Here is a 23,396-nt window from a genome sequence, read left to right on the forward strand (position 1 = left end):
CAGTCAGACAGGGAGGGCTGCGATGCCACACAAAGAAGCTCAGACCTTGGTCTGAGGGCACTAAGGCGCTGCCAGAAGTTTTTACGTACTGTAATTATAGGACTGGGCGGGGATTTGAAGGAAAGGCTGGTGGCAGCATGGAGGATAGAAAGGGGGCATCATCATCGTCATGGCACCAAGTGCGGCTGGGCAATGGCTCCATGGTCGTCATCGGAGCCCTGGGGCTCATGATTCGGAGGCTGGGGCGAGCTGCCCTGTCAGTGCTGACCGCCCCTGGGCTTTGTCTCTTCTCACTGTAGGGAGTCTCCGGTGGACTGCAGCGTGAGCAAATGCAGCAAGCTGGTGGGTGGAGGCGAGTCCAACCCCATGAACTACAACAGCTATATGGACGAGAAGAATGGCCCCCCGCCTCCCAACATGACCACCAATGAGAGGAGAGTCATCGTCCCTGCAGGTAATTCGGGAACCAGGCTGCCTGGACGCCGTTCACTTCCCCACTCTCTTCGGGGCAGGGAGCATCTAAACCTTTATCCAATACTCTATTCCCTATGGAATTGCAAAATGGAGAAAGCTGCACACGGGCCAGGAGTGGTGGCTCACGCCTCTAATCCCAGCACTTTGAGAGGCTGAGATGGGTGAATCACTTGTCAGGAGTTCAAGACCAGCCTAGCCAACATGATGCAACCTCATCTCTACTAAAAAAAAAAAAAAAAAAAAATACAAAAATGAGCCAGGCATGGTAGTGGACGCCTGTAATCCCAGCTACTCAGGAGGCTGAGGCAGGAGACTCGCTTGAACCAGGAAGGCGGAGGTTACAGGGAGCCAAGATTGCACCACTGCACTCCAGCCTGGGTGATGGAGTGAGACTCTGCCTCAAAAAAAAAAAAAAAAAAAAAGGCCACACATTTTACCTTACTTCCTAGCTGCCTCCAAGGCAGTATCCCAGATGTCACCTGATGTGTGGATGCTAGAAGCTCCACCCTTAAGCAGACCACATCACAAACTCTACATCAATGGCCTGGTCCTGAAGGATGGGCTGCTCAGAAAGCAGAGGCAAAGCCGCCTCCACCCAAAGGAATCCCGTGAGCTCTGGATGTGGGCATCCCTGCCTGTGAGGAGGGCAGCTGCAGAGGCCTCTCCTTCCCTCCAGGCTTGTACTTCTCGGCATCTGCCGGGTTCCACCTTTCCAAAATTACAGCCAGTTCTTTCAGTTTTAAAATAGAAAGAACTATATTTAACTAATGGAGCGCCTTAACATGTGTGCCACAAGTTATATCATCAAGTAAAAATAGCTTCTTTTTCCCTAGGTATTGGTGCTGTTGGTCCCACAAAATAAAATCATTGTTCAGGCCTTCAGTCCATTGGCTGGGCACTCCACCCCAGCTAGCACCAGCAAGCTCAGCCGCCTGCACAAAAAGGGTGTTTAAAAACTGCCACGTGTAGAACTGGTGCCAGGTAGAAGGAGCAAGGACGTCCAAATCTTAAGCAAAGTGGATTACAGGGCAGAGACTAAACCTGATCTTACCAAAATAACTTTACCAGAGAGGCAAAACTCCTTCCATTTATAAAAGTGTAAATGTAGTTGCATCTGAGGTCAAAGGTTAGACATCTCTTTGAGGCAGCCCGAAGGCATCTGCTTGTAGGTCTAAAGGCAGAAGTTTTCAGGGACGCCTCCTGCCTTGGCCCACCGTGTTTGTTTTTCCTGGGAAGTTGCATCTCACCGTATCCCGGGATTACAGCTGCCTCCCTGTGCTCTGGGCCAAATTCAAGAAGGTGTGAGCAAGAGTGAGGCAGGAGAGGGGTGGGGCCTACAGGAACTTCTCTGTACCCTTTAGGACTTAGAAACGACTCCCACGGCAATTCTAAGCTTGCTCTTTCACAAGCATCTGACCTAACAAAGGAAGAGGAAGAATCGCTTCCATTTATTGAGTGCTTTCTAGGTGCCAGGCACCATGTAAATGGCTTTATCTCCATGGCATGACTTAAACCACCTGCCACAGGAGACCAGCTAGTGATGTTTAGCCCAGGTGTGTCGTCTCCCTCCTCACCGAAAGCAAACAATGAAACCGTATCGGAACTCACAGGTGGGAATCTCTTTGTACACCCCAAAGCAAAGCTGAGCCTCGCTGGGTCTTCACTCAAACGGTGTCAAACTCCCCTGCTTCAGCCAAACAGCTCCCAGCCTGGGAGGGAAAGCTTGTGGGACTGAAGGGTTTGGGGATCTGAGATTGTCTTTGAACCAACCTTTGGCACCATCTCATTTTGGTGGTCATTTTTGGGAAGGAATCTGGGAAATGGGCAGAAGTGGCCGGACTGCTACGTCAGCCCTCCAAACCTTCAGTCAGTGTTGAAATGCTTTCGAAAGGAAGAGCAAAAGCTCAGGCTTCAGTGAGACAAGTTACCGATAGCAGTGATGGTGAAAAGAGCACAAATTCATGTCAAATGATTTTCAAAGCACTTCATGTAATGAATTCTCAGGCTATGGATTTACTTCATTATTTTAGCTCCAGCGAGGTCTTTTAGATCGTCACACATTTTGGCTTCCTCCAGGCCAGGCTGTGGACATGAGGGGAAGTCTCATTTGGGCAAGTCCACAAATCAAGGCAATAAAATATTAGTGGAATAACTGATTGAATTTATGATGGGATTTAAAGACAAGTATAAATGTGGGCCCTAGTTAATCACTAGCTCCATGTTCAGATGGGAAGAAACTAGGACTAAATCATCCAGGAAATAACATTTGGAAGAGTTTAGCATGATCCAGAGCTGAAGATTTATAATTCATTGTGCTGTAGAGGGAGAGAAATAACATTGTTGCAGAGCCCAAAGCAAGGGAGGAAATAATAAAATAAATAAAATATATGGTGTAAAATTGAACTTGAGGCCTTGGATACTAAAAGTGAGGAACCGGGAGAAGCGAAGAATGAAATAATATGCTACATAATCCAACTTCCCCTAGGATATGTTTCTCTAGAATTCTGAAAAGGTGCAAAATTATTTCCATTTGCCAATGATCCGTGCCTAATTGCTTCTGGAGAGTAAAAGAGCAAGAAATGTATCTGAGAGAGAGAGGAATACATACTTGCAGAATGAGGCTTTAGAGGAGCTCTGCTTTTTGGCATCAGAGCAGTGTAACTCACAGGTGAGGTAAAGCGGGATGGTGAGAAGAGGAAAGGGGCTTTGGGGGGGACCCACCTCTTCAACTTAGTGAAGTCCTGTGATGGTTTCTGTTGGAACCCCAGCCCAGATACTTACCAGCGATGGGGCTTTGGGCAAATGACTTAACCTTTTAAGACTCCACAATTCATCTGTAAAATGGGGATATTAAAAGATTTCCTTGGTAAGTACAAATAGGGCTCACAGAGCCGGTGGCACGTAGCACCCACAATCTGAACCGTCACTGCTCACGGGGCATTAGGTTGTTGGAATGACATTCAGCAGCAGGCTGTGACCTGTGAACCCAAACTCTCCTAACTCTTCCCCTTTGCTAGCTCCTCCACCTCCAGCACAATACAGCCGCAACTCTCATGCATGGGCAGGGCCTGGGCACTTTGCAAAGCAGACTAGGGCCCTTCCACCCAGATTCTTACCCATAAAACCAAGGTGGGATGGAGAGCCCAAGGGCAGCTGGCACATGCTTGTGTAAAAGTGCTGGCAAACTTGCCTCTGGCTGCCCAGCTGTGAAGTGGGAGCCTTGCTTCTTTCCCCATGTCCACTCCTAGTCATTCAATCCCGGTTCCCAGCTTTGCCAAAAGCCTTCACAGACACTGTAGAATGAGAGGGTGAGTTGGTTGAGGGATAGCACAGATATTCCTGCCTAATAAATATGTTAAATCAAACAGGCTCATTAGAAGCCGGAGGCTGATGGCTGACTCACAATAAAATGCCGAGTCTCTCCTCCTCCAGGAAGTCTTCCGTGACTCTCCACATTTTCACGATTCCCTTCCACTTATGAATCCTCAAACCACCGCCACACAATCCATTGCTTAGTAGTGGTGTGCTTGCCTACCGGTTCATGGGAATGAGTATTTCTTGAAGGCAAGCGTCATGTCGTTTTATTCTATGACGAGGATATTTAAGGTGTTTATTGGACCTACTAACAATTGGTTGCCAAGTGAAGAGTTGGGTTTCAGACTGTGATAAGTGATAAAAGAGTTCTGCCTACTGTGAACCTGCTGGAACTCATCACTTGTGCTGAAAGTGCAGCATCCCCAACACACACACACAGACACACACACACACACAGACACACACACACACAGAGACACACACAGAGACACAGACACACAGGCACACACACACAGACACACACACACAGAGACACACACACAGACACACACACACAGACACACACACAGACACACACACACAGAGACACACACACACAGGCACACACACACACAGACACACACACACACATTGAGAAGGAGAAGGAGGTATGAGTGTCCCACCACAGAGATGGCCTCAGTGGTTACCTTACCTGTGTTCACTCAAGAGCTAAAAGGTTCTCCCCGATGCCATCTCTCATCTTCGGGTATTTAAATATCTAAAAAATGTTTTGGGGATGTCCTGGTAGAAATTTCAACACAGCTGTGCTCAAAAGGAGAAAATCTAGATTGGGTTTCTGTTCAGGACTAACACCACTGGGTTGTCAACTGCACAGATGGAATTGCAGTAAAAGCCTCTCTCTCTGTTTCTTTTCTGTGGCCATCTGAGGGATCCGTGTTCTTTCATGAAATCATTAATATTCTTAAAATACAGATGGTTCCCCTTTCCAGAGACATTGGTCCCGGGGTCTGTGAAATTGTGTTTATTTTCATTTGGATGCCACCATTTCTCAGGCAAAGGTTTCAACTGCTCTCCAAAACTTTAAAGAGTGCTCTGTCAGGCTACGTAGCGAGGCAGCTAAGCACCTCCCTGCAGTGCTAAGTGGTTCAGGCAGCGCCAGATGCCATGGAGCCAGATGGGTGTTCCAGGGGGACCATCTGGAAGGGAGCTTTCCCAGAGAGAGAGAAGGGAGAGAAAGAGGGACAAGGGGTGAGGGAGGCTGCCTAGGCTCTCAGGGAGCCTCTACCTACGGCAGCCCTTGCTAACAACATCTTCTCCTCTGCAGACCCTACACTGTGGACACAGGAGCACGTGAGGCAGTGGCTGGAATGGGCCATAAAGGAGTACGGCTTGATGGAGATCGACACATCCTTTTTCCAGAACATGGATGGCAAGGAACTGTGTAAAATGAACAAGGAGGACTTCCTCCGCGCCACCACCCTCTACAACACGGAAGTGCTGTTGTCACACCTCAGTTACCTCAGGGAAAGTAAGTGCCACCCAAGCGCCCGGGGCTGGGAGGAAGCTTGGCAAGGCCTGCTCGTTTCCCATGGAGCCAACCCAGGGAGAGGAAGTCAGTGCTGCCCGTTCATGTTGGGCAGATGCTGCGGGAGCAACACTGTGGGGCCTGTAGCACTGCCAAGGTCACGTGGGCTCCTATAGACCCTGCCAGGGCAGACCCAATCCTGAAGTATCAAAGGAAGTAAAACGAGGAACGGAGTAAAATAGAGAGCTGGGACCTGGAGGGCATCTGCCAGAGGCTGGTTACACTCTTCCCATGGGACTGCCTTTCCAGAAACTACTCCAGTTTGAAAATAGATAGAGATGGGTGGTGCCCTGGCTGGTGTTTTCCTAAGTGATTATTTAAAATTCCTCCAGGAAACTCTAGATTCAAGGCTTTTGGATTTAAGGTTTTGAAAATAATTTACATATTAGCTTCCTCTTAATCTTGGGATACTCTGGCACCCCCCAACCCCATTTGACAGGGCTGCTATCTGCACACTTCCTTGATAAGGAAGAGCAGTCAAAGCTGCAGGTGTGTTAGGATCTGGAGACTTTCTTCTGGTACAGCTAAGAGAAGGAAAAGAGCTTTGGAAAGCGTGAACTTGAGAAAGCAAGCGGGCAGTTTGAGATTTATCTAATATGAGGTACTCTAGTACCAAGTGCCCATCTAGCACCAAGTGCCCATCAGTCTGATACGAATTTCATTTGATATGAAATATACACAGAGCAAAAGAATGGAATTATTTTAGTCCCACTGGTAACCTCAGCCTTAACACTTAGCTGGAAATCCAGGCCAGGTGGTATATCAGTGCTACCCCTAAGTATGGAAGGATTGTCCTGGGGCCCGAAAAGATGGTGCTAGGATCACAGGAACACAGGTATGGGCTCGCACTATGTAAGAGCATTCTAACAGCCCTGTGCAAAGACAGACAGGGCAGCCTTGAGATGCTATTAGTTGTGAATGGCCAAGGTAGCTGGGAGTCTTGCAGGAGTTTGGCTTTGGGCAGGGGATTGATGATTTTAAGCCCCCTTCACAAGTTGAGATCCTTAGACAGCACCTCTGGGACCTGCTTTTCCTGGACTGGCTGGCTCTGGGTTGGTGAGCTCTGTTTGCTCTCCATCATTCAGTGGACCTTTAAATCCCCGCCTTTGGAATCCACTGTCCCCTTCAGCTGCCGTGTTCCTCATGGGGCAGGGGCAACATGTGCTGGCTGGAGAAATGAAAAATCAAAAAAATGCCTTTGGAAGTTTCCACTGGTGCCTCTGTGCTCTCTGGTCACCTTTCCGAGGCGTCTGGTAACCAGTGCGAGAAAGTAGATGATGCAGTATATGTTAGGCCCGGAGCAATTACCTCATGTCTGAGTCTTGCTGTAACATGAGGTCAGCCCAAGAAACAATTTCAAACACGGGGACAGTTTTCCACTCAGTTTTTCAGAGCTTTGGATAATTAGCATTTTCTAATTCATATTTTCAGCTTTTAACTGTTTGTGGAATTTTTACAAATAAGGATCTTTGAACAGAGTCCCGCAGTGATCTAGGCAGGCCAGGGTGGGTGCATGGAGGTTAGCAAGAGAAGGAGAGACCAGCAAAGCAACCTGATTCCAGCAGGAGTTTGCGGGAACCCTGAGCCCTTTCTTTCATGTGCAAGAGTAGAGAGGACAACAGTAGCAGAGACAGCACGCTCTGAACGTCAGTTAAACGGTCCAGTGCTTTGAGACTCCTTGGCGGATGCCCTTGTTGGTAGAATGTTCAAGGCATTCTCTCCATGTGGGGAAAGCCCATTCATGCCATATGACCCCCAGGCCCTAACCAGTCCATAAACAGCCCAAGACCCCCTAGTACTTCCTGCCACCAAACCATGGAAGCACAGATGCTGAAGTGAGACAAATGCCCGAGAAGGTGGTCACTGGTAGAGAGACCTTCTATTGGAGAAGAGCAGATGACAAAGTTGAAGTGGAGGTGGAGAGGATGGCATTTTGGGGGGTATAGCATGGCAAGAAAAAGTGAATCACTTCTTTCTTTTTAAGAATGTTTATAGACAGAAAATGCTCCCAAATCAATAAAAATGTTAGGTTTCCAAAAGGGACTTATTAGTGGAGCATATTTCCAGAGCGGAGACGAGGTGGAATCCAGCTTGTATACTGAAGACATTTGAACATGCAGGGCGGATATCCAGAGTTGAAGATGGTGGCTAACAGTAGCACATCCACACCGTGGGAAGTAGTTGTTCTGCCGTTAAAATGATTATAGGGAAACACCATGAGAAGTGCTTAGGATACAATGTTGGGTGGAAAAGCTCATTAGAAAGTGGGCTGTGCACTGATAGAAAAGCCATGTCTGCCTGCGAAAGCAAAAAATTAAAATAGTTGTGTTAAATTTAAAAAAAAAATGCCCCAACATAGTATTGAAATATACTTTTGAGGAACCTAGACTTAAAATGATCCACTGTCAGGGAAAAGGCTTTTAGATTCATGCTGCTTTTTAATTGGTGTCTACCTTGGGGTTCCAGCCTTGGGGACCCTATAGCGTGAGGTGGTGGCTGGCTGCTAAGCGCCTGCAGGAGGCCATGTGCTGGCGATCGTGTCTGCTCTGGATTGCTGGGAACTCCCCAGTGACAACCAGCACTTTAAACCCTTTTAAAGCCTTCAAACACTTTATTGTTTTTCCAGACTGACTTCCAGTGGATGTTTTGTGCTTAGGAGGAAGGCCAGTGCTTGTGGAGAGTTAGAGGCCATGAGTCAAGGCGAGAGGAGAGGGTGCTGATTCTTTGTGCTTTATCATCTTGTCCTTTTGTTGGAGAGGAAGGTGGGGCTCAGATATTTCCACCTTAGCAAGAGATGGAAGGAAAATAGCTGAGATCCTTCACTCCGGTGGAGGAAGTGCTGCTGGGTGAAGGAAAGTTGATAGAGCAGAACTGGGGACCTGAGCCTGTGGCTGGTTGGAAGTCAGTAGACTCCAAGTTGGTGGCACTTCTCTGATCTAATCTTTCTGGGTTTTAGTAGAAAGTCTAGAAAAAGGAAAACTTCATAGGATAAGAAACTTTGGCATCAAATTTACATTTTCACAAAAGGTGCTTGACTATTTATTCTGGTGGTCTGGGAGGGGAGCTAGACTTTTACATTTTAAATGCAAACATAGTTTCCAGGGTGGAGAAGAAAGAGCAGTTTCCTAAGCCCCTACAGACCCTGTCTGATGGCCAGGCATGCTAGGGAGGTGTTTGTTCTTCACACCTGGGCGTGTCAGCTGTGCCAGAGGAGCTGTGTCACAAGACCCCCACCCTCCACCCCCCCATCCCCGGTCACAGGAAATGCAAGGAGGACTATGATGATGGGGTGGCCCACGGTCCTTGCGGTCATTCCCATGGGTCCTGGGAAACTCCAGGGTTTACACCTGTCAATCCCAGCACTTTGGGAGGCCGAGGTGGGTGGCTCACCTGAGGCCAGGAGTTTGAGACCAGCCTGGCCAACGTGGTGAAGCCTGGTCTCTACTAAACATACAAAAATCAGCCAGCCGTGGTGGTGGGCTCCTGTAATCTCAGCTACTCGGGAAGCTAAGGCAGGAGAATCGCTTGTATCCGGCAGGGGGAGGCTGCAGTGAGCTGAGATGGCACCACTGCATTCTGGCCTGGGCGACAGAGGGAGGCTCTGTCTTCAAAGAAACAAAGGTTGCCCCCTTGTGGACGACTATCTACAACACCCATTTTAAAGCTGAAACCACTGAGGCCCAGACAGCTTCAGAAGTTGGTTCAAAGGCGTCCAGCCAGTTGAGAGCACCTGGTGTCGAAGACTCAGGCGTCTGGAGTCCCAGTCCCTGGCCTTGCGCTGCCGACGTCCCCCCGGCCCTGGAGACAGCAAGCCAGCCTGCGCCACACAGGCAAGGCAGCCTCACTCCCGGCCTTCCACGTGGACAGCCCGGCCACTTCCCCCACGGCATTTTCTGTTGTCATTTGGACCAAGAGATAAATGCTTTCCAAAAACTTTCCTGTGGCCTCCTGGAAGAAGGCCGATTAAGCCAAACCTATCACCACGCTAACTTTGTCCTTCTCTTGGCCGGACTGTCGGCCCCACCAGTATCTCTCCCAGACACACCCGCTGTGGCAGAGGAGCCTTCGCAGCAGCAGCTGCGGGAACGAGATTCCTCCCTTCTCCGGCCAAGGCGGGGATGGACCTCGAAGAAGCGGAGGGCGCAGGGCCGGCAGTTCAGGCGCAGGGCCGCTGGGGGGAGTTTGCGCATGTCTGGGAGCCCCGAGGCCGCTGGGGAGGAGGGGAGGCAGGAAGAAAAAGAGCCTTTTTCAAATTTTACAAACAAGTTGGTTTTGTATGTCTATCTGGGTCTGACCTGGAAAAAATACTAAGAAACTGCGTCTTCAAACAGTGGCTGCTCAAAAGAATGAGATATACTGTGCGACGGGGAGACCACAGAAAAGGTGCCTATCTTGATTCCCATTTTTAATTTAAACTTGAATGGAAAACACATTTTGCGTTTTGTGGTCTTTCTACCTGCAGCCTCAGATGGTCGGGCAGAGGTTTTGAGTCTGGGCAATTAAGCTGGTGCAATCTTATCACTTCCAGGCCCGGGTTTGACCGGTGAAGGAGAACAGAATTCCAGCTGAACAAAAGGTCAGGTTTCCCTGGACTCAGTAGTCAGCCAGGATTGTTGTTTAAAGAGCCCAGAGCCTTACACCCTCCCGCTCCGGCACCCTCAGCCAGAGCTATTGATGTAGCGGTGCAGCCCAGAGAAAAGGGAGACCTGGATTCAACAGGCTGGCTGTGAGGGGTCACTGGTGAATTCTATGGTCACAGCGAGGCAGGAGACAAAGGCTTTGGCACTGGGACTCTTGTGTCCCCTGGCCCAGGTGTCCCCGATGAAAAGCAGGTTCAGTTGGGGGAATGTGAAGCAGCAGAAACCGTGATTGTTGGGGTTCTACCCCACACCTGCAAAGCCTCACCCTGCTCACTCCCCTCTCCTTTCAGATCCCGGTACTGTCTCTAGCACCAGATGGACTCAAACATAGAATGGAAAATGATCTTTTCCCCATGCTTGCAGTTTGGGAAGGCCATTCTATTCTCAGCAGGAACTACTTATGCTTTTTAGAGCAAAAATGCCCCAATAAATAGATATACGTACATGCATACACATCCATATGCAAATATATGCATACAAACACACATACAGAAACTTACAAATAACCAAGTAGGCAAATCTTGTACCTCAGTTTGAACTGAAGTATAACACAGAAGTGCAAAAATCATTAAGTGCGCTACTTGAGGCATTATCGTGAAGTGAATCCACTCACTCGCATAAGCACCTCCCAGGTCAAGGAGTAGAATTTCAGCCCCCTGTACCCTCTGTCCACCCCACAACCACTTCCTCCCCAAAATGAACCATCACCCTGCCTCCCTACCCCATAGGTGACTTTTGCCTGTTTCTGTGATTCAGTCTGGAGGCGGTGGGGTCTGTCGGACTGAGGACAGGTTTTGTGGACAGACCAGGATGGGGCTCCTGCCTCCTGCAGTCTCTGACTGTGTGATCCTCGGAAAATGATATGACTTCACTGACTGTTGCTCCTCTCATCTGTAAAAAGAAATAAGGGAATGCTGGCTCTGCGTGGCTTATGCAAGGATTAAGTAAGAGAATAGATGGAAAGCGTCTGGCACACCGTGCATGTTCTGGGAGTGCGTTGCATCCCCCGCTTCATCGTGGCCTGTTTACCCTGAGGTGCTGGTATCAGGAAGGACGGGGAGCTCAGCAGCACAGGCCTGTGGCAGTGTCAGGCCAGAAAGAGCCTCAAGAGCAAGAGAAAGCAGTCGAAAGCCACAGAGAGGGAGGCCGGGCTCCAGGAGGACCTGCCTGCATCGGAACAAGTTCCTTAAGAAAACAGAGCCTGGGGAACTGATGAAGTAGAAATCGGAGAAGAGGAGGGAATCTGGGTCCCCTGGGTGAGAGGCCAGATGCCCCCAACCAGCCCCTGCTCGGGGAAGGCAGCCTCTCCTTCTAGGAGTGAAACTTGAACCAAGAACAGTCTTTAGGGCAAAATCCTCTTCCTAGGTTGCCATGAAATATGTATTTCATGCAAGCTTTGGAGAGGTCAAATGACCCTTTCTCTTGGCTTTCTGGGAGTTTCCTGTGGAATTCACGTGTGCCCAAAGAAGAACTTGCACCAAGGGGGAAATGTAATAAATGTGGTTTATCTAAGGTTCGTGCTTTCGGCTACATCTGCACTAATGACTCAGGCAGTTTGCTCCTCAGAGACCCTCAGTTTTCTTTATTTGCTCCAGCAGTGAGGTTTCAGCCTGAGGGAGAGGACGTCAGGGACAGAGAGGCACGCATTCTTGGTCCTGCTTCTGGGATTTCTTTGTACTCCCTCGGAACGTTTGGTTCCATTTCTTCACTTCCTTCCAGTCGTGCCGGATTATTTCTTATTGCAGCAGAACCCATTCATAACTTTAATCAGAGGACAAGACTAATGTTCAGTAAACGCATGTATAAAGAGAACTATTGTATGTAATTGTGACATCTGTGGGAGAAAGGACGTAAAAATAGTAATGATCATAGCTAGCATTTGTGGAACACTTATGAGCCAAGGTCCATTCTGAGCACATTACATGCATTATTTGATTTAATCTTCACAATGCCATTAAGTGGTATTCACCCATTTTGCAGATGAGAAACTGGTGGCTCAGAGAGATGAGAGAAATCAATGGAGGGCACGAAGCTAGTCAGTGATAAGACGCAGGTCTAATTTTAAACTCTCATGTGCTTAATAAACATGCAGTCATGCTTTGCTTCATGATGGGGATAGCTCATCTTCATGTGAATATCACAAAATGTATTTACACAAACCCACATGGCATAGCCTACTACGCACTGAGGCTGCATGCTACAGCCTGTGGCTCCTAGCTTACTAACCTGTATAGCATGTTATTGTACTGAATATGGTAGGCAATTGTAGCACAATGGCAAGTATTTGTACATCTAAACATTTAAAAGATACAGTAAAAATACACTATTACTACTGTCAAGTATATGGTCCATCTTTGCCCAAAACATCATTTTTTGCTGCATGACTATTAACAGGAACTTGTCCCAGCCTTACTTTGTCATTGATATTCTTGAAAGTGGAATAACCAAATGTAGCTGGCTCTTGAATGTTACATTCATGTGACTGTCTCTTTTCTAAAATGGCATCCACATAGCCACACTTTGGCATACAGAGGGCTCAGTACCACCCCCATCATCCCCCTTCCTGTTTTCGTCTGGAGCTGCTGCAGAGCTAGAACTAACAGTCATGTTCTAGGCAGTTGGACAATTCTTATAAAATTCTCTTCCTTGGCCGGGTGCGGTGGCTCACACCTGTAATCCCAGCACTTTGGGAGGCCAAGGCAGGCAGATCACCTGAGGTCAGGATTTCAAGACCAGCCTGACCAACATGGAGAAACCCCATCTCTACTAAAAATACAAAATTAGCCGAGCGTGGTGGCGCATGCCTGTAATCCCAGCTACTGGGGAAGCTGAGGCAGGAGAATCGCTTGAACCTGGTAGGCGGAGGTTGCAGTGAGCTGAGATCGCGCCATTGTACTCCAGCCTGGGCAACAAGAGCGAAACTCCATTTCAAAAATAAATAAATAAATTACTTCCTCATCGTCTGGCTTGGGTAGTGCACACATTTTCTCTGAGGCACACAACCAAACGCCCACAGCTGGGTGAGGCGGCAGCTCCATTTCTGCATCCCTTCCATGACTGGAGTCTAAAAATAGGAGTGTCTGACAGCCCATTCCCACCCCTGGCACCCAAGCCAGTCCACTCGGCCACAGGGAGCAAGGAAAAGGGTTGTTTAGAAGAATTTTCTTAGCCTCGAACACATGTGTTGAGCTTATGGTATGTTTCGTAAAAGCAGAGCCCAGCCCTAGTTTCGAGGGCTCTTTAAGATTTCCCTAGGAGAGTCTCAAAGAGAATGGCAAAAATGCCTAAATTTCATAAATTACAACCTTGAATTCACTTTAAACAGAGGAACAAATCTAGTTTTAGGAAAGAAGGGAGAATATGTTTTACATGCAACAACAACAAATTATTCTTTCGAAGTTCTGGGCATAGAAGAGGTATGCATTGAAGTTGAATTTTTAAAGATTGGATATCAGCATTCTGAGATTACAGAAAATTCAACGCATGACTCCTCAGGTTCAGTGCGTGCTCTTAGACATAGGTGAAGGGAAGCAAAAGTTCCTATTGGAATACTACCACTCACCTCCTTCCCAACTCCCAGCGCCCCCTCCACCAGTAACAGATACCCGTGCACCTTACCCTTACCTGGGAAAGGACTCATATGTATGTAAACCCAAAGGATACCACAGCAGGAAGGAGTGATACTAGCTTCTCCTCCAGGCCATGGCAAACTATAAGCTGCAGGCCAAATCTGGCCAAAAGTGGCCCATGTACAAAACAACAAAAACTAAGAAGACTGTGCAACAGAGACTGTAGTTAGCCTATAAAGCCAAAATATTTACTCTTTCCTTTTGATAGAAGAAGTCTGCCAACCTCTGTTCTAGTTCAAGAAAAAAAATCAAAATCTAGACATGTCAAGTCACTCACCAACTGTCACATGGTGAGTCAGTAACAACTGGAGCAGACCCGGGTCCACTGGTTCTCAGTGCTGTGTTCCCATCATGAGATGGCACAGACCAGAGCGTTTCCGAACGATGAATGTGGCAGCTCAGGCGTCATGCTGTTTGTTTCCCCAGAGAGCATTTCATTCCGATGTATTCTGTCTCTTTACTCCATAAAGTTATTACAGGCCTGTACGATTGTCTCCAAGCAAATGGATTCCATTCGCTTTTCCTTTCTTTCTAGGAGTCCTCTGTCCCTCTTCCCGTCCCCCCATCTCTTTCCCTTTCCACTCCCTCCTCATGTCATCTCTACTCTTGGTCTCCGAAGAACATTTGGGTGATAACCTGTGTATGTTTTGCCTCTCAGGTTCACTGCTGGCCTATAATACAACCTCCCACACAGACCAATCCTCACGACTGAGTGTCAAAGAAGGTAAGTTTGTTCTTTTGTGCACTTCACATTTTCTTCTGAACCAGACGTGACACAGTCCCGTGCAGTTAAGGTTGTGGCAAAAAACCAGCTTGCTTGTTCCACTCAACTTTTCCTAGCATACAAAGACCAGAAGCCAAAGACTTTTGCCACTTGTGCTACCAGTTGCAAAAGTACAGTAAAGAAGGTTTTACAGTATCTTGTAATAATATCACAAAGATACAACTTGAAGTTGTCACTCCATGCAGGAAAACATGTTACGTTTAGGAAAAAATGAACGCTACTTCCTTTCAAAGTTGAAAGTTGGGAGTTTTCTCTGATGAAAATAATGAAATGAGGATTTCAAGGATTCCAGCATGTCTACCCTTAAAGGTTTTTTTCCGAAGAAATTTTAGCAGCCGGTCATGGTGGCTCACACCTGTAATCCCTGCACTTTGGGAGGCTGAAGTGGGTGGATCACTTGGGGTCAGGAGTTCGAAGACCAGCCTGGCCAACATGGCAAAACCCCCATCTCAGCTAAAAATACAAAAATTAGCCAGGCATGGTGGCAGGTACCTGTAATCCCAGCTACTCGGTAGGCTGAGACATGAGAATCACTTGAACCCAGCAGGCAGAGGCTGCAATGAGCCGAGATCACGCCACTGTGTTCCAGCCTGGGCGATAGAGTGAGACTCTGTCTCAAAAAAAAATTTAGCAATGTCAATACATTTTTAAAATGGTGGCTTAAGGGTTTGGTCTGGTTTGGTTTGGTTTTGTTGAGAAGGAAAACTGCCTCAGCAAATGCTCTTTGCCAATGAAGATTTAGTAAATGTCACAATAGCATTGCTCAGTGTCTTTATGAGACGTCGTGAGGAGTGGTTCCGATACTGTGTTAGATTTCAGGCATTGAAACAAGTGAGTAATTCATGGTACCTGGTTTAAAGGAGAAAAAAAAGTGAACGCATAATTATTAGGAACCAGAGAGAGACTGGAAAAAATATTTGCATGGCATGGCAAAAATTCCACAGAGGAGGGGACTTTTGAATAGGAGCTTGAAGAATAAATAATAAGAGTGTGGCAGGCACTCTGTCCTCCTTGGCTCGCTCTCTGTCCCCAGTTTTTCTCTAACTCACCTTCCCCATAATATAGAAGAAAGGCAGAAGCTCTCAGGATCAGTTACGTATAGCGCAGCATAGCATAACCTTTCAGAGAAACAAAGGCTCTTCTAAGGAAAGACCATTTGGCTCAACATCTGCATGGGGTAGGAAGGAAACAGAGACCCAAAGACACTAGCTGGGTGTCTTGCCCGAAGTTACAACTTTGATCACATAGAAATTTGTGTTTCCTGTTAACAATTTGTAATTGAATAATGGACAGAAGGTTTAGTGGAAGAGTTATACAACAGAATGAGTCCACTTTTAAATATTTGTGTTTTTTCATGTGCTTCCTTCTCTCCTATTCACCCTGAGCCAGTCCTGTTTCTGCCACTGTTTTTCCTTTCCAAATCAGATTTCTTGAGTTTTGTCATGAAAACTGAATTTCTATGGATTCATTCTACATTGTGAGTCAGATTCCACTTGATGACCTATTTTAATATGCTGTTGCAAATGTCTGTAAGACAGAAAATATATTTTAGTGACAAACGCATCAGATTGAAGGTCAGGGCACCTCTGGCTTCCCGGGAGAAAATCACTTCAGACCCTGAACCTCAGTTTCCTGTCAAATGAAGGGAGGAACTCGGTCAGCAAGAGGCCAGCCCTGACTCTGGAGCTCTTGGCTTCTAAGGAAATGACAGGAGCCACATTGCGAGGGCTCAAGGGCCACTGTCCTTTGATTTCTTTCACATATTGAGTTGTATTTCATTTGTGGATAGGGATCCACAAATGGAAGGAAGTAAAAAAGAAGGGGAAAATGACTGCAGGGAGAGAAAGAGAGAAGGAAGGGAAGGGAAGGAAGGAAGGAAGGAAGGAAGAAAGGAAGGAAGGAAGGAAGGAGGGAGGGAGGGAGGGATGGGAGGAGCCCTAACCTCTGAACTGCTGAATTTGAATTTTTGTAAGTTTCTCCAACACTTCAGGCTACAATCTGCTACCAACATCAGAATTAGCCTGATTAGAATAGGCTCTGAAGCAGACCTAATGAAAGATTTTCTGATACTGGGCTTCAAATATAGGGTTTAGTTTAGAAACTGGTTTATCCAAATTGAAATGTGTTGCTAGCCACCTCCTTCCTCCTCCTCCTCCTCCTCCCCCGCAGGTCTTACTATTCAGCCCCGTCGTCTACCTGCTATACGCATTTCCTTCCCATGGCCCTTTTGTGTTTAGGGAGTACATTTGTAACACTGCTGGCTCATTCAGGCTTATTGCAGGAGCAGCTCCCTCTGGCTGGGTAGCAACCCCTCTTCTGAAATGAATTAACTGTAGTATCCAGGCAAACGCACGTTGCCAGGACCTTATTCAGGTGGTGCCGGCATTTATCTCCCAACATTGGGCCTGGCCTCTAGAGACGATTAAGCCTGTGCTTTGCAGGTGCATCTTTTGTCCCCAGTAAAGCTCTCCACTTGAGCTGTCTTGCTCTTCTATGCCTTCCCCTTGTGAGGTGGTCTGAATCTGTCTGAACGACCCATCAAGCCACAAAACAAAGTGCATTAGCAAGACAAGGCTAACCAAGCCCTCCCTCTATCCCTCCCTGCCTCCTCCCCACCTCTCACTGGCTCTCCTGCTCTGCTCTAAACACTATCTATTAGCTATTAGAAGACATCAGGCAACCTTGGCTCCATCTTCTTTGAATAAGACACACACAGCCCCAAACAAATCCAGAGTTCATCAAGAGCACCAGAGCTGTGTGTGTGTGTGCGCGCGTGTGTGTGAGTGCACACTGGTGCAATCTACAAAGGGCAGGTGCTGGCATCAAGCACAAAGCAAGGAAATTGGGGAGATGCTGTCTATTAATGTGTCTTCAAAGCACTTATCAAATTAGAATGGCTTTTTGCTTTAAAATTGTATAATCACCCTTCCAGCTTGTCTCTTGAAAATGGCTGCAATCCCTAGGGGTTATTTGTGCCCAGGAAGTAAGACTAGATTTTAAAAATTAATTTAGAACAATCTTTAAGCCCCTTTAAATTAAATATTCTATGGACATGGATTGGATCCAGCTAGCATAGTTATGCTCTACCTTTAGTTTATCAAGGCTAATGCCCTTAAAAAATAAATTAGGATAAAAGCTATTGTTATCCATTTACAATAGCAGCCACAGCTGTCACCTATAAAGGGTTTTGGAATATATCAGACACCTTCACATGCTTTGCTTTGGAGCCTTGCACTGGGTCTTTGAAGTAGATATTATTATCTCTATTTTGCAGTCAAAGAAAGTGGGGTTCAGCACTATTAAGTGACTCACTGAAGGGTACACAGCTACTCAATGGCAGAGCAAGGACCCAAACCAGGTTAGAGGATTAGACTAGAAGCCCCTCACTTTCTGACAAATACAGCCTTTCTCTTTCAGCTGCCTTTCTGCAAAAGCAATACCTACCCTAAAAGTAACTTGGGCAAAGATGTGAATGTTTTGCATTACTTGATTTCTGTCCATGCGGTTTTCCCACTATCAGCTCCAACTTCATCCCTAAACTCTTCTCTTTCCAAAGATGAACCGATACACAACTTATGGTTGGCATCAGCCCTTAGTTCTGAGAGCACAGAGAATCACCTGGAGATCTTTTAAAATACTGACCCTAGGACAAATATTGCATGAGCCCACTCATAGGAGGTAACTGTCAAGTTTATAGAGCCAGAAGGTAGATGGTGGTTACCAGGAGTGGCAAGGAGTGGAAATGTGGAGTTAGTGTTTAATGGGTAAGAGTTTCCATTTGGGAAGATGAAAAGGTTCTGAAGATGGATGGTGGTAATCGTCACACAGCATTGTGAATGTACTTAATGGCACTAAATTGTACACTTAAAATGGTTAAAATGGTAAGTTTTATGTTACATATTTTGCTAAAATTTTGTAAATGCAAAAATTAAAATAGAAAAATACTGATGCCCAAGTGCCAAAAAATGACACGTTAATTCAGAATCTCCAACGATGACTCCTGGACATTGGAAATGTTTTAGAGCTCTCCACGTTATTCCTGTAATCCAACCTGCAGCCGAGCTAGAGAAGCCTGCTTTACAGAACAGAGACAAACTGGAGAGAAATGAGGCCCATGTTAGAGCTACTCCAGATTTTCTTGGAGATACACTGGGCAGTTGTCTGGCCCCAGATTGTCCTAGAAAAGGAATGGCAGGCCCTACTGGTATATTGACAAAGGTGTAGGTAAGTGAAGAGACTGTACGATCCTGATTCGTTTTTTTTTTTGTCATTGTCATTGATGACTGATTTTATTGATGTATGATATGACTGATTTTGACAACTGTACGTTAGTACATCTCAGAAATTTCTTTCTGACATGTCCTCATTCAGTCCTCTAAAAGGTAGATAGGGTGTTGGTAATGTGATTTTATAGGAAGGACACTGGGGTTGCAGAAGTTAAGTGACCTTTTCAAGCATATTAGAGTCCTGGAGTCAGGGCTACTGACTTTCCACACCTTGTTCTCTCCAGTCCTCCAGGCTGGAGATGTGCGTGTGTCTGCGCTGGTCCCAGGTCACAGCTTCACTTTGTTTTTCTGGGCAAACCCTGCCGGAGGCCTTCCCAGCTCACTCAGCTGGCCCAGCAGCGTGCAAGAATCAGCACATCTCCTCCTCGGAGCTTCTTTGCATGCCTAAGCCCTCATTTCCTTAGTTCCTCATGTGAATCTGTTTAAATACCTCTGACTTTCCAAAAGACAGAGGATATTGAGTTCCTTGTTTATTAACTCCTGGAACTCATCAACCGGCCAAGGGCCTGTGGAGCATTGAGCTTCTAGCCCCAGCCTGGGAGCCTTTCAGGGCTGCCATTGAACGCAGAAACAGAAAACCGCAGCCCCGCTGCAGGCGGAATGGCCATCTCCAGCCGTTGCCTTGGCTAATGGATAAAAAGTCTGTCGGCTTGCATGCTAAGTATGGAAAAGAGAGGGGAGAAACTACCTTTCTGTGTCCCTCAGAGTGAAATGCCGGGTTGGTGCTGAAGCCCACGTTAATGAGAGCCTGGCTTCTCTCCAGGAGAGTCCGAGGTGGCAGGAGCCGTGCACATGGTAGCAACAGCTTTTTGGCAGCCCAGTAGGGTTTGCCAAGCACGTTCCTTTCCATTATCCCGTTTGTGCCCTCTGGTGCCATCACCATGAGATGACAAGGCTGGTAGTATTTTTATCCCCCTTCTGTAGATAATGAAAACAAGGCACAGAGAGATTTCAGGAGTCCTTAGAAGGCACCCAGGTCATGCAGCAGTACAAGACTCAACTTCGGGCCTTTGCTGTGTTCTGTCCTTCCTCTAGGCTGCTTCTGGAATCATTATCTCAGCATACTTGATTCAAGCATCTGACAACATCGTAAGGATTCTTTAATGCTCTCAATTTACCTAAGGCGGGCATTGGTCTCCTATTTCAGCATTACAGCACACTGATTAAAACTTAGGCTCTGGACTCAGACTGTGACCTGGACAATGCACTCACATTTTTCTGCCTCAGTTTCCTCATGTGTAAATGAGGATAATTGTAGTGCCCCTTCAGGGATGATGTAAAGCTCATAAATCAGCACAATGTCTGACACACCAATAAGTGCTCAATAAAAGTTATAATAAGGATAGTAAATTGTTATTCTAATTTATTATAGTGAAAATTATAATAGTAGTTAACATTATTATTGCAAGCTAATTACAATATTTTTGAGGGTTTACCAGATGTTGACACTGTACCAAGGGTTGTGAAGGATACTATACATAGATAGCCAAGCTGCTTTAAAACTTATTAGGGGGCCGGGGGCGGTGGCTCACGCCTATAATCCCTGCACTTTGGGAGGCCAAGGTGGGCAGATCACCTGAGGTCAGAAGTTTGAGACCAGCTTGGCCAACATGGTGAAACCCCATCTTTACTAAAAATAAAAAATTAGTTAGATATGGTGGTGGGCACCTGTAGTCCCAGCTACCAGGGAGGCTGAGGCAGGAGAATTTCTGAACCCAGGAGGCAGAGGTTGCAGTGAGCCAAGGTCACGCTGCTGCACTCCAGCCTGGGTGACAGAGTGAGACTCTGTCTCAAAAAACAAGGCAAAAACACAACTTTTTAGGGAGACACACCTATGACATATGAAGGAAATATAAAACTGCATGTAATCAAAACACAACAATGCATGCTACACGCAAGAAGTTCTCTGAGTGTAATGAAGGGATGGAAAATCATTAATACTCAAGCTGAACATCTTTTCCAAATCCCTTACAGAACAGAAGAGATCTGAGGCCAGAGAAGGTGTGGACCCAGCCATGGTCACACAGGGACCCAGCCATGGTCACACAGGGTCTCACATTTATTCCTATGTAGGCAGATATTGTAGATACCTGGTACCTTAGTCAGGAATAGACCTAAATTATGTGATTGATGCTCTCCTCTATTCATTTATTTCTTTCTTATGGAGAATCTTCTGTGCATAGAATACCAGGCTGAGCCCTGAAACTATGGTGAACACAGCACACCACCTTCCCTCAAGCAGGTTCTAGTCAAACAGAGAGACACACAGCTAAGTAAGGAAGGAGCTACTGTGCTTTGGAGTGAGAGCAATTCACATATATTACCACGTCTTTCCATTTTCCCCTGCATTTAGCTCCTGTATGGATGTCCTTTATGATTTTAGAAGTCATAATGAAAGTTGGAAACCTCTAGCAAGATTCAGCCTGGCAGGGCTGGAAATAGATATTGAAGCAAAGGGAAGGAGGAAGGCACCAAGGAAACCAGTGTGTTTGCTGGGGTGGGTGTGAGTTTTCAAGTTGGGTTTTGGAGACGGGAGCCCAGGTGAGCCCTTGCAGGAATAACTGAGGCCTGGGTGTTGGATGTGGGTTTCGGGAAGAGAGCCTGGGATAGAACCTATGCACCATGGCTTTCTGAAACCTGGAGAACCGGGCACAGTTAGACCTTTCATTGTGAGACAGGAAGCTCAGTGAAGGAGCTGACGGTCAGGGACTTGTATCAAAATAACTGGGCCAGGGAGAGCAGAGTAGGTGGGCATGGAGCTGAAATAAGATTGACCATGAATTCATGATTGTTAAAGCAGGGTGATGGGGCCTCAGGGTTCATTAGACTCTGCTCTCTACTTTTATATATCTTTGAAATTTTCCATAACTCAAAAAATGCCTCAAGACATCTCTGCCTTATTTCTCCAGGCGAACGGGTTCCCGAGTACGGCATCTTTGTTCCTTGCAATATGCACGGCCTGTATCAAGCTGATGGGCTCCTGGGTGCAGTCCTTGGGAGAGCGGGCGTTGGGCAGCCTTGTGTGTGTGTGTGTGTGTGTGTGTGTGTGTGTGTGTGTGTGTGTGTGTACAGGAGGGCGCAAGCTGGTGCTCAGTGTGGAGGTGGGCTGTGTGTGTGTTGCCTTGTAGAGCCCTGCACATGGGGGCTTGGTCTGGAACATGCGTACCCGAAGGAAAAGGCCTGTAATACTGTGAAGTCATCTGTTATTTTTAGGGAGTAAATAACGTCTCTGATGCAGCAGGTTCTGTGGCCCCACAGGCTCCATCTACATCAGCGCACACACACTTCCAACTGGAGGGTACTGCGGCCTCGCAGGAGAGCCCGTGAAGAACATTGTCATTATATATTCTTCCTTTATGATAAAATGCGTCTAAGGCATTCTTAGCAAAATCAGGGATGATTGCTGGATGTGTGTGTGTGTGTGTGTGTGTGTATGCTGTTTCTGTGGTCCAAAGGCAAGATTTATGATTATGGGATAGACAGTAGCTTACTCTCTCCGTTTTATTCTTTAAAAACTGTTTTCCTTTGAAATTCCTGAGTTAATGTTCTGTCTGCTTTCTATCTGACCCTCTTCAGAGAGTTGCACTTTTTTTTTCCACGAGAGAGATTAAGAGAGAGAGAGAGAGACAGAGAGAGAGAAAGAACAAGGGTGACAGAGAGAAACAGAGATCGGGGGAGGAGGGAGAGCGAGAGAACTGGAAACAAAGACTCGTTTTGTCTCTAAGCTGGAGCAGGCAGGAAACCCCAATCCCTCGGGAATTTAGCCAGCCCGCCCTGTCCTGGAGTCAGACTCCAGCTCTCTGAATTCAATTTGACAGCTTGTCTGGGACACTTTCTAAGTAACCATTATCCTTCCTTTCTCTAAGTAAAAGGACTGTTATTTCTTCTCGTGGGTGTGCTGTGCGAACTGCTATTGCACACGTGTGGCTTACACAGCGACTAGGACACACTTTCCTCAAATTATTGGAAACAGTTAGCCCGTTTCCTAAGACAAGTGTAAATCTGTTCCACGATAATGAGGCAAAAGACTGAGTATCAGTCCACTGCCTTATTAAAAGTGGGCCTATTCCATCAGAGGAGGAATTTTGTGTATGTAGGTTTTACTTCTTCGAGGATTCTTTTGAAATAGATACAAACAACCTTATCTTCCAATGATCATTCTCCCCAGTTTCTCTGTTGATTGATGGATTATTTGAATGAAACACATCACCCTACATCCCACTGTGGAGGGAACTCAGATGTCCTCAAAGCTAGCAGAGGTTATGCAGACCACGGGTACAATTAGGGGTGACCACCTAGAGTTCAAAGGAGCCCGTGTTCTGCCTGGGAACGGGGCCATCCTGGGGTTTCTTTTAATTACTCAGACCCAGTTGAGTCACCACCATAACCTGAGGGACTGTGAGGTGATCACCCACCCTTCAAAGTGTTCCTATTGGAAGACCATCCAGATTCAGCTCTGTGGGACCGCTAGAGACAAGTTCCAGAACCGTCTGGATCTCCCTGGAGCACGGAGGTGTATTGTTCCGGTAATACAGCTTTGCCCATTTAGGTTCTGACCTAAAGACCTGTCCTTCAAATATGACTTAGTTCCTGTCTACTCTATCTTCAAACGCACTTTGGAGTCACGTCTCCCCGTTCTCCCTTTGCCAGGTATACCTTTCATTCGTCTCAGTCCCCACCCGC

The 23,396-nt window shown here is 46.8% G+C and overlaps 1 protein-coding gene across 1 annotated transcript in view; it reads left to right on the plus strand.

Annotated features, from left to right (window-relative positions):
• Positions 1-23,396, plus strand: part of FLI1 (Fli-1 proto-oncogene, ETS transcription factor) — a 119,721-nt gene that overhangs the window by 74,609 nt on the left and 21,716 nt on the right. The window contains exons 3-5 of the mRNA XM_023208624.3: positions 300-454; positions 5,114-5,317; positions 14,302-14,367. Of these exons, the coding sequence (XP_023064392.1) occupies positions 300-454; positions 5,114-5,317; positions 14,302-14,367 (425 nt within the window). The remainder of the gene's footprint in view (positions 1-299; positions 455-5,113; positions 5,318-14,301; positions 14,368-23,396) is intronic.

Source organism: Piliocolobus tephrosceles, chromosome 13 (genome assembly GCF_002776525.5).
Source record: "Piliocolobus tephrosceles isolate RC106 chromosome 13, ASM277652v3, whole genome shotgun sequence".
NCBI classification, from domain to species: domain Eukaryota; kingdom Metazoa; phylum Chordata; class Mammalia; order Primates; family Cercopithecidae; genus Piliocolobus; species Piliocolobus tephrosceles.